The sequence below is a fragment of the Astyanax mexicanus genome, chromosome 14 (genome assembly GCF_023375975.1).
Source record: "Astyanax mexicanus isolate ESR-SI-001 chromosome 14, AstMex3_surface, whole genome shotgun sequence".
NCBI classification, from domain to species: domain Eukaryota; kingdom Metazoa; phylum Chordata; class Actinopteri; order Characiformes; family Acestrorhamphidae; genus Astyanax; species Astyanax mexicanus.
In genome coordinates, this window is record NC_064421.1 from 38,341,001 (window position 1) to 38,353,205 (window position 12,205).

A 12,205-nucleotide genomic window follows, 5' to 3' on the forward strand; every position below is an offset into this window, starting at 1 on the left:
TCCTGTATATCAATGACTTTTAATGCCAGTTATCATGCTTTTTCACAAATTAGCTCATTAACATGGGCCATTATAAAGTACCCTCAGAGGATTCTGCCAGCGAATCTCTTTTCCGTTTAATTGTGTCTATCTGATTTCTTCCTTTCTCCTTCTTTTTTTCTCTCCCTTCCCTCTGTCGTTTTGGGCCGCGGCTGTAATTGCGAGTTGTCGGTGGCCGGCCTTACATCTCAATATCCTCCGTCTTCTGCTGAGGCGTGTCGGGAAGATTATGGAAATTGTGTTGTTGTTATTATATACAGTACATATATAATATACTATTATATATGCTTTGGTATGCTAATCATTGGTGGAACTGGTGGATTTTGCAGGTTTATGCTGAGGTAGGAGCAGAAAGGTCTTTATCGTGGAAGATTTGTCGTGAGGGAATCATAGCATGCTCTGGAATGTTTGAAAACTTTTTTGTCATCCGTTTGAAACTTTTTTTTTTTTTGCTGCTTTGTTGCTTGCTGTTACCAGGTATCATCATCAGGTACGAGCTCTTCATGCAGGTTCTGAACGAGTCTATGGAAAACGGGACCAGTGTTGGTGCAGAGCACAGGGTGTTCCTCAGCAGCGGGTGGTGGAACCCACAGCGGGCACTGGTCTCGGCCAATGAAAACGCCCTGACTCCGCCTGAGAGCAGTGTGGTGGTGTCTGATCTGGAGCCCTTCACTGTGTACCGCTTCAGAGTGCTCACGGTTAACATGGCCGGCAGCACCAGTTCAGAGTGGACAGTGGGTCGTACTGGAGAGGGAGGTTAGTTTCACACTTGTACAGTTAAAAGGAAAAGGGAACAACTTTATTCTAGAATTACTTCCAGTATGCTTAGGATCATTTTCCTGCTGCATAACCACGTTCTCTTGATATTCAGCATTAATGCAGGCAAGTTATCCAAGCCCAGATGCAGAAAACAGGCCCAGACTCTGATACTGCCACTATCATGTTGCACAGATGGCATAAGATTTTTATGTTGGAGTGCATTATTTAACTCTCTCCCAACATAGCACTTTTTTTATCCAAAAAATATCTATTATTACCATTATGATCAGGAGATCGCCAGTTCAAATCCCAGTCATGCAGCTTGCCATCAGCTTCTGGAGCCATGAGAGAGAGCAAAATTGGCCTTGCTCTCTCTGGGTGGGTACAGTAGACGGTGCTCTTTCCCCTCATCACTCAAAGGTTAATGTGGATCAGCACAGGGCTACGTCTGTGAGCTGGTGTATCAGAACTGAGACGCTGCGTTTTCCTCTGAGCGCTAGCGCTGTGATGCTACTTGAAAAATGCTGCATCAGTAGCAGTTTAAATAGAGGCGGAGTCTGACTTCACATGTATCAGAGGAAGCATGTGCTAGTCTTCTTAACCCTCCTGGTGTTGGGGCATCACTAGCATTAGGGGAAGTCTAAATAAGTGTTGGGTAATTGGTCATGTAAATTAGGGAAAAATTGGGAAAAAAATAGAAAACAATTCTGGTTTTGTATGGAATTCTATTTTTGTATTTATTTATTTTGTTAAGTGTATTGTTTATTGATCTCTTTTAATAGTTAAATAGTAATGATACGATACTTTGTCATTTGGAGCGACCGCTCATCATGTGGTGCAACCTATAATAATAGTAACTGTATTAAATTTAAAATAAAGTATCCATTTTCTGTTGCTGAAATATTAACTATTGATACTGTATTCTGAAGTTAATGGTGTTTTAGAAAACCTTTTAACAGTTTTAAAGGATTTACAAGAAAAAATACCCTATCAACTACATTAAAGCCAGTGATTGTGACACTAAAAATCAAAACTGAGATAATTATTTACAAAAACTAAAAAATAATGCAAATATTTTAATTATAGACACCTTATATTAGTGGGAATTTGTAAAATAAAAATAAAGTATATTAAGGAAATGTATTCATTTTAACATAAATCATGGTCGCACCACATGAGTTTTGTACATTTTGTAAGGCCAAGGCCAATTCTTCTAAATAAAAATACACTAAAATCACTCAATCTAAAATTTTAATATGAGTTTATATGTTCACAACATTTTAAATTTTTGAACAATTGCAACAGATACAGATACTTTTTTGTATTATAAAATTGGCATGTTGAAAATCCTTATATGTCATTGAACCATATTCAAACTTAATGTGATTAATGTGATTAACTAGCCTTCTAGCCTAACCTTTTTGAAGAGCAGCAGCTTTCTCTTTGCAGCCTTGCCATGTACACCATTGTAGTTCACAGTTCTCATGAAGGTTTTCTTAACTCATAAACATCAGTGTAATCCAATAGAAGAAAGGCCTTCAGTTGCTTATGTTACCACAGGTTTTTTGTTAGCTTGTAAACTATTATGTGCCTTGCTGTCAATGTGGGGGTCTTTGTTGGTGGACAGTCCCTGTTAGAATGTCTTTTAATTTCACCTTCAGTGTATCTGTTTATACTAAAGGTTCACATACTTTTGCCACATACAGTTATACTATATTGCATCGTTTCCCTCAATAAATACATGAGCAAGTCTAGTATTTTTTATATGATTTGGTTGATTTGATGTAAAATCATAGAAAAGTCTGAAGGGTTCACAAACCTCACTCACGTTGTATAGATATGAACACATTTCACAAACATGTTAATATTTGTTTTATATAAAGACAACATCCAGACATTTTACAGTAGTGTAAAATAGTGTTATAGTGGATTAATTTTGGTTATTAATTGTGTCCTCTCTTCACAGTGCCCGAGTACATGAGCTCTCCTCGAGTGTCTCCAGTGTCCTCGTCCTCACTCCTAGTGAGCTGGGAGACACCGCGAGAGCAGGACGTCCGAGGCAGAGTGACCGAGTACAGGGTCAGCCTTCACAGAGAGCAAACCTCCAACCCGTACACCCCTCCTGTAGTCACACAGGTATCGTATGACCGGCCTTTGTGCAATATTAGACCTGCAGAGCTAGTGCTAGATCTACTGTCATAAGAGCAAAGAACAAAGGTCACCTTTGTTTAGAACCTGCCCATGCTAGGACCTGCGCAGGCCTGTCCAGATGTAAAGATATGATCAAACCACAGAGCACATTCTTGATTCCCATACTATGTATTATTAATTTACGTTTTTTTTTTATTAATCCACTTCCAGTCATTCCTCATGATTGCATCCCTCCAGCACACAACCTTTTTTTTATTTTGGCCTTATTGCTCCCCTACCAAGTTAATATGTTTTTTGCCTGCATATGGAAGCCAAACATGCATAAAAACATATACTCCAGTAAAACTCTCGTGTTACAGTGATCAATCAGTTTAAACCACAACTAAGTGGTTCCAGTAACTGAATTTTAGCCCATTCGTCCATACAAACCAGCTTTAACTCTTATGTTGGTGGCATTCCTTCCATGAACCGCTGCTTTAGCTCCTCCCACAACATTTCTACCGAATTAAGATCAGGATTTTGATTTGGCTTCATTACAAAACATTAACTTTATTCTTTTTTTTAAACGTTCTTTGATAAAATGACTTGTGCTTAGGGTCATTGTCATGCTGCATTGCCCACATTCTCATGAGATTTATCCATCTGAGGTTATCGGAGAGATATCCTAATTTTTATTATTATATCCTAAATACCTTTAGTATTTGCTGGTATAATTCAGAATTTCCATCAATGTTCCATCAATTATGACAAGGCATCCTCATTCAAAAGTAACAAAAAGGGACAGACACATGACACAATCTCCTCCGTGTTTTACAGATAGGTTAACGTTTTAATGCTTTTTTCATTTTCTTTCTTCAAACGCTTCTTATTTAAACCACGAAGGTCTATCTCTCTGCAAAACATTGTTTTAATATAGCTTTGTGCAATATTAAACCTGCAAAGCTAGTGCCCAAGTTACCTTTGTTTAGAACCTGCCCATGCTAGGATTTTTCCATACATCACAGCCAGATGTATGGATATGGCAAATCTGCAAATGCAAGGCTATAAATAAAACACCAAAAACAAGAGATAAAGAAAAAAGATTAAAATGTGCTGCTTGTAGAAAGCGTTCTTTTTTGAAAGACCAGTTAGGGCAGCATTAGGTAATGTAGGCCTGTTGCAATAGATACATTATTGACTTAATACAAATTAACACAGTGTTACGTTTTGCCAGCATCCATATTTCCTGCTGCATTTACTTGCATGTATTTTAGCAGAGACATTACTTTTAGCAAGATGCCCTGTTCTCTTTTCCTCCACTCTGAGGGGCGAGGTGTCTCCAATCATACATTACAGTTATACTGCTGCTGTAGTCTTTTACACCCTTTAATCATGCAACATACAAGCGTCTGTAACGTCTGTTCGAACTCTAGACAAACCGAAACCTTTTTCACTTTTGCTTGTTGGACAGCAAGTTCTGATGAAAAATGTGGTCAGTTAGTTATTTACTCAAATAGAACGTCCACATCCTGATTCACAGTGAGAAACAGCTCTATGCTGATTAACTCCAGTACACAGGTCTATCAGCACAACAGATAATTGCTCTATATGTATGTGGTAAAAATGGTTGCATCTGTGACTCCAAAAACAGGACCCCTGCTAAACACTGTGTGTGTGTGTGTGTGTGTGTGTGTGTGTATATATGTATATATATATATATATATATATATATATATACATATACACACACACATATATATATATATGTGTATATATATATATATATATATATATACACATATATGTATATATATATATATATATATATATATATATATATATATATATATATATATATATATATATATATATATGTATATAAAAACACAGCTGATTTAAAATGTTACTGACAGAACTTTCACCAGGAAAGAAAACATCACCCTATTCATAAATGCTTACATTGTATACCAGTGTGTTAAAAAATTCACTATAAAACTGAGATGAGAGTCCATTAGTATGCCAAGCATTTGAGCTAGCTCTTAAGATTTCAGCATATTTTTGACATGAATGCACCCTTTTCCATTACTCTAGTTCCTTACAATTTGATTACATCCCTCCAGCACACAGCTATTTTAATATTTTAATATTGTCCTGATTGCTCCCCTCTCCTACTCAAGACGTTCTGTTTTTGCATGCATATGCAAACCAAACATGGTGTTTAGCACAAAGCAGGGAGTACAGTTCTCTCCTGAAGTGCTACATTTACATGGAACTATTTATTTCTGCTGGACAAGGATAAGCTGCAGTTCCCATTGGACGAGGTGAATAAGAAACAATTCATTGTTCGGTTGCCCCTCAGTCGCCCCCTTGGAGAGTCAGCATCTGAGGCAATTACACGCTGACCGTGTGTTTCTTTCCTTCTCGGTAACCTTCATTTGTGTATGCATTCTTGTTTTTTCCTCCTGCTCTTTCCTCGTGTCCGTCCCTGCGCGTCCGCCGCGGCCCCACCTGTCCGGAAAGGTTTCCCCCGTCACTGCTGTGAAGCCTTGTGTCCTCTATATGTGTGTTTAAACCAGAGGAACCTTTAAAAGGTTAAAGTGGTTCAGCGTCCGGAGTGATAGCCGCCGGTTCACTCGAGCGGCCGAAGCTCGTATCGGCATCACCTCCAGTCTGCGCTGCTTCAAGGAGATTTGATGAGCTTAATTTTCCTTAACAACCTCCCTTTTAATTGGATTTCACTATCTTAGATTCTAATTAGGCTGATAAGTAGGTGTTAGCATTAATATTTTTCATCAGTATCCCGGAGATATGCTATATTCTACACTTTCTTTTTTTTTCCTTTTTTTTTTTTTTTTTTACAAATATGTCAAGTCAGCTGGGTATGACAGATATTGTGTGTATTATGTGTGTGGGTGTATGTGTGTGCATTACTGCTATAAAGCCTTACAGATAGAATGTTTCACTGATGAGTTTCTTCTTTAATTGGTTGGGTTCATGACACATGAAGGTAGCCACCCTCACACCGAATGCAATGCCACACCGTGCAGCACCAAGCAGCAGAAGTGAGGGCTCTGTTACTCATGCTTTGGTTATATTGAAGACATTAAGGTGAAGATGTTCACCTACAAAGGGAGCTTCTTGTGAGAAAGACGTGTTATTGTACCAAGCTGAGCCAGCCTCCTCCAAATGAACATTTTAATATTGGATTTCTGCCATTTTATGAAATGTTTACACAGAATTAAAAAAACACGCATTGCGGTGCTGTTTCAGCCCTAAAGTTTGCACAGAGCACTTCATGTCGCCCTCTCAAAATATTAGTGTAACCATGCTCCAGGACAAATTTCAATTGGGTTTGCTGAATCAGTTTGTTTGCAATGTAAAAAAAAAAAACATTGTTTTGAGACTGTCCACAACAGAGAAGCTGTCCTGTATTAAAATGTATAAAGATATACATGTATAAAGATATAGCTCTCCAGCCCAGAGGATTGTTGAACACAATTGCAGAACAGTTGAATTCAAAGTAGGTAAACCCAAAACCCAAACGTGTCATTAGGGTCGCGGTCCAATATAATACCGCTGCCCTGGCTAGTGAATTGGGACACGTTCGGGAAAAAACACCCTTATAAGGAGATGTGGAGCCCAAGACGGGTGGAAAAACGAGAACAGGCGGAAACTAAACTCATGCCAAGAGAGAGACAGGGGAGGAACATGAACAAACGCTCGCCAGAGAAGCATTTTATGTTTTTATTATAGTTAAAACAATCTCACAAGCCAGATGTTTCATGCTTCATGCATCTGGCCCATGGGCCGCCTATTGCCGACCCCTGATATACATGTTGAGGTATGAACTACCAGGTTGTCTGTAAGAGGCCTTCGTTTTCTCAGTAAGAGCTTCTTGGTCGACTCCACAGCCTTTTAGACCCACAGTCAGTGTTAAGTCATCATTTTATAAAAAAAGTGCTGAGCAGATTGTGTGTGTATATCTGTATAGTGCTTCTGTAAAACTGATACGCAGTACAGTAGAAGCTAGACATTTTTAATGGCAGATTATAGTGAATATACAGTATTTACAGTGTGTGTTCTGCATGCAGCTGAGTGTATCAATGTTAATTACTCTGTTATCTGTGTTTGTGTGTCTCCAGCTGCTGTACACAGCCTCAGCAGAGGAGCGGAGCTACACTGTGGTGGGACTGAAGCCCTACGAAGCATACAGCTTCACGGTCACTGTGTGTAATACTCAGGGTTGTGTGAGCAGCCAGCCGGCTTCCGCACGCACCAGGCCTTCTGGTGAGTTAACTCTCATCATCACACCTCTGTACATACCAAGACTCTACTGGACATTTAGATATGTGATAGGAAATGATAGACGAGACAAAAGACCAGTCAAGACCAGACTAAAAGACAGGACAAATTAAGACAAAGACAATTTATGGCAGGTCAAGTCAAGACAAGACAAGACAAGACAAGTGTAAATACAAGTCAAGACCAGACAAAAGCCAAGTCAAGACCAGACAAAAGACAAGGCAAGTCAAGACCAGAAAAAATACAGGACAAGACCATATAAAAAGACAAGTCAAGACCAGAAAAAAGACAAGGCAAGTCAAGGCCAGACAAAAGACAAAATAAGACAAGACAAGACAAATCAAGACAAAAAAGACAAGACAAAAGCAAGACAAAAGCCAGACAAGACAAGATAAAATTTAAGACAAAAGACAAGACTAAATACAAGTCAACCCCAGGCAAAATACAGGTCAAGACCAGATAAAAGACAAGCCAAGACAAGAGAAAAGACAAGACAAGTCGACATCAGATAAAAGACCAATTAAAACCAGAAAAAAGACTGATCAAGACCAGACAAAAGACAAGTCAAGACCAGACATAAGACAAGACAAAATACAAAAAAAGAAAAGTCAAGGCAAAATACAAAACAAATAAAAAAGACTGATCAAGACCAGACAAAAGACTCACCACATAAAACGTTAGGTTTACTCATGTTTACAAGCTAAGCCTGTCACAATGATTATTTTTTCAACTTATCGCATGATAAACGAACATTAAAATGATTAATTTTTTTAAACACACTGTGAGGTTTCCATAAAGTAAAAAATGCCTTTGTGTGAAGAAATCATAACAGTTTTATTACCAGTGGCTGATCAGTAGCTCTTTTCTGACATCTAGCTTGTGGTCTGTTTGTGTGTGTGTGTGTGTGTATGTGTGTGTGTGTGCGTGGGTGTGTGTGTGTGATCGCTCAACATCTAATTATGAGTATAAATTGGGAAGTGTGTTTTTGTCTTAGGCAAATGTGTGGGATACATGTTAATTTCCATTTTAATATTAATGACGCGACTTTAATGGAAAGCGTCCGTCATCGGTCATAACCACTTCGCTTAAACGGACCAGCGAGTGTCACCTTTAATTGCGCAGCCCCATCCCGGCGCTGGGCCGTGACGTGTGTAAACCTATGAATTGGAGCAAATACCGCTTGGCCTACTCTCCATTGAAATGGGAGGCTTTTATCTCAGAGGAATATGAATAAAAGCTATTTTAGATTCGCTCTCAGGTTATCTCTATTATTTTTCATACTTTGAAATTGATGAAATTGGAAACAGGCAGGCGGGTGGGGAGAAAGGGTTCAGGCGTTCACACACTTTGAGAAAGTATGTCATCAAGTCATTTTTTTTAAGTCTGAGTGCTTTCTTTTGTTCTCTCTTTGTTTCTGTACGTCTTTCTCCTTTTTATCACTGGAGCTGAACCCCACTGACCTCAGTAATACACTGAAACACAGTGAGGGCTTGGCTTGAGCACTACAGTCCCTCATCGTTCGTCAAAGTATGGCAACAAATATGATAGCATGATATTTTAGTCACAGCAGAATATGTCTTACAATTGATTTATTTTTTGTCCATTTCTTAAAAAATGGAAAATAAAAATATATATATTTTATTTACTGTATTTTTAACATTGTATTGTTGACAGGTTGCAGCATTTGGTTGACAAGCATGTTCTTTATTCGTCTATATAACACACATGACCACATGAACAAAGAAAAATCCTTAGAAAGAAAAATAATCTGATGAGATTCATTGTTTTGTTCAACAGCAAAGTTGAGGTATATTCACAGAAAAAATGGTAAAGAATTCAACCCTAAGAACGCTCTACCAACTATTAATCATGGTGGAGGGAGCACCACACTCTGTGGCAGTTTGCTAAATTTCACTTGACTCTACTAGTTTACCAGTACTTATTTGCTTATTTGCAATTTATAATAATTTTTTTTGGTAATACTACAGCCTAGCAACACTACTAAAAAACTTATATCGGAAAACATACTGACTAGATAACATTAGAGACGCCGCCTAACCAAAACAATACTAACCACCAAGTGACATCTCAGCAACCACCTTTATTACTAATATAAGCAAGGAGCAGCCACCTAGCAACTATGTAAGAAAACAAAACAAATACATAACAACATTCCAGGATCCAGACACCATAGCAGTACCCTAACAACCCCCAAATCAAGAAGATTTTTCAAAGCAACGAGCAGCCATCACCATAGCAAACGTACAGCAGCACCCTAGCAACTACACGGAATACCATAGCAACCACTTAGCAACTGCTTAGAAATAGCTTAATCTGTGTTATCACTCCTTAAACACTTTAAAACACATTAAATGTTTTTACTTTTTGATTGCCTTCTAAAATAGATTTTAAAAGCATTTGTTAAAAAAGTGTACTCATAGTTTAATTGCATTCTTTTAATTGTTTTAGTTGATTTGCTTAATTTCATGTCCTTTCCAACTTGTTTTACAAATTTTAGGAACATGCAATATAAAATGACATATAGGTTTTGCACCATCAAAATAGCATGATCTTAAATTCTTTCAGTATCTCTAAGCAGTGTCTCCTCCATGTCCGTCTCTTTGTTCCTGTCTCCCTGTCCTTATTAACTATCTCCATCTCGCCACATATGATGCCTTAATGACTCCCTCAGACCTGCCACCACTGTTCGCCACTCTCCCGGCACCACTCCCCCATTTGCGGCCTAAGCGGGGCCCAATTCATCGCTCGGCAGTAAAAACAATTTACTGTTAATTACAAGGAGAAAAATGTGCCGGCGAGCTCCCCGCGAACGCCATGAATCACGCGGCCCTCACTGAGATTTATACGGAATATGTAAGTAGGACGAATTAGCGGGCTTTAATAACACAGGCACAAATCAAGCAGCCTTCAAGGGCCTTTAATTGATACAGCGGAAAGTGATGGACATGAATCCGTCAGGCTCATGGCGCCACTGTAACATATGGTCCACTCTGCGCGCTCCCGTCTATGGCGTCGCCTCGTCCATATGGTGGGAAACACACTCACCGCTGGTCTTGTTTGCACTGGGGTCTTTGTGCTGTTGTGTGTAGGAGAGGGGGTGGGGGGGGGGTGTTCAGTAGGGGTGTATAATATGTGATGTATAATAACACTGTTGGATATTGTGATATCGATGTGAAACAACTAAAATAGATTAAGCTTCTCAAAGGCTTTTCAGATCTTCACTTGACTGCACTATTTTTACCAGTCTATATTTGATTAGACCTCTACCTCTCTCTACCTCACTCTACCTTACTCTTTCTTATTCTACCTAACTCTACCTTCCTCTACTTCTCTCTACCTCACTCTACCTTACTGTACCTCGTATCTTACTCTGCCTCTGTCTACTTCACTCTACCTTGTTCTTTCTTATTCTACGTAACTCTATCTTCCTCTACCTCTCTCTACATCGCTCTGTCTCACTCTACTTTACAGTACCTCATTCTACCTCGCCCTGCTTTGCTCTACCTCACTCTGCCTCACTTCCCCTCACTCTTCTTCATTCTGGCTCACTCTGCCTCACTCTTTTTCACTATACATCACTCCCCATCTCTTTTTACCTCAATCTACCTCACTTTGTCTTACTCGATCTCGCTCTCATTATACCTCGCTCTGTCTCACTCTACTTTACAGTATCTCATTCTACCTCGTCTTGCTTTGCTCTACCTCACTCTGCCTCACTTATTTATCTTACAGCAAACACAACAAACATTACAGCCTATCAGGAGTATAAGAAAAATATGAAGAAAGTGTTCTAGTCCAATCTAGTTCTAGTTTTTAGTTTACAACATTCCTAAGAATGTCCCTGATTCAACTAAATGCTAAATTTATATAAAATTTGTTGCTTTGTTTAATTATAAACTTTTCAAAATGATAATTTAAAAATGTATTCATTTTTTATTATTGGTTATTGGCATTGCACAGAGGTCACAAAAATCATTGTACTAGTATGAGCATTCTCATACACTTGGCTGCTGTCGTTAAGTAAGAAGTGTGTTTATGTGATATAAACAGACAATACACAATATGTTGTTCATTTGAAATTAGCTATCAAACACTGGGTTTTCCTTCTGCCTCTGACCTAATGTTGTATCCGACAGTTGTTTCAAATCAAATTGGATGGGATTTTCATTTGTCACTGGGCTATTACTGAAAACACCTTCATTCCCTGCCATCTTCCCTACATACCACACACACACACACAAACACACGATCCCACCACAAACAAACGCACACACACACCTCGCTCCCAGTGGCAGCAATAATCAAGCACACACATGCTTCTCCCAACCTGTTGTTCAGCCCACTCAAGACTATGCCTCCCTTAAGCTTTGCCCCCCTCCACCCACCCACTCATCTCCTCTGCCAGGACTTTGATGTTGATTATTGCAATTTATGCGATCCTTACTTGGTTTTTTATGACTGTCTGTACACACAATGCCCATCGCTATTATATGGATGCACCATTAGACCGAATTACCATCTGTTCGAGTGGAGCAGTCAGCAGCTGCTTGCTTTGAGCGGAATTGCAGCCCATTTCTCTCAATGCTGGAGTGAACATCATCCACAGCGTAGATGGTGGAACGGTTATGCTGGGTCTGTGTGTTGTTGTCTCAGTGTGTTACAGAAATGGGTTCTGCTGCTATGCTACACTGTATATAGTTTATTAAGTGTTTTATTGAGGTCTAAAAGTCTACAAATGAAAATGTTTTGCACTGACATACAATCATGGATTCTAAGTGATATCAATAGTAATGTTAAATTTGAGGGAACAAAATGTAAACTGGAATCAAAGCAATTTAGTGTTTGAGTTTTGCGTCATCTGTCACTTTAATGGCAATCTGCACCAGAACAACTTGCATTCCACAAGTTTGAGTAAATGTCTTTAAAGAGCAGACCAGGGGCCTCATGTACTAAA

The 12,205-nt window shown here is 38.9% G+C and overlaps 1 protein-coding gene across 2 annotated transcripts in view; it reads left to right on the forward strand.

Moving 5' to 3' along the window:
• Positions 1–12,205, forward strand: part of ush2a (Usher syndrome 2A (autosomal recessive, mild)) — a 440,168-nt gene that overhangs the window by 105,574 nt on the left and 322,389 nt on the right. For both annotated transcript variants that reach the window (XM_049464244.1, XM_022672674.2), the window contains exons 18-20: positions 517–795; positions 2,765–2,934; positions 7,071–7,215. In XM_049464244.1, the coding sequence (XP_049320201.1) occupies positions 517–795; positions 2,765–2,934; positions 7,071–7,215 (594 nt within the window). The remainder of the gene's footprint in view (positions 1–516; positions 796–2,764; positions 2,935–7,070; positions 7,216–12,205) is intronic.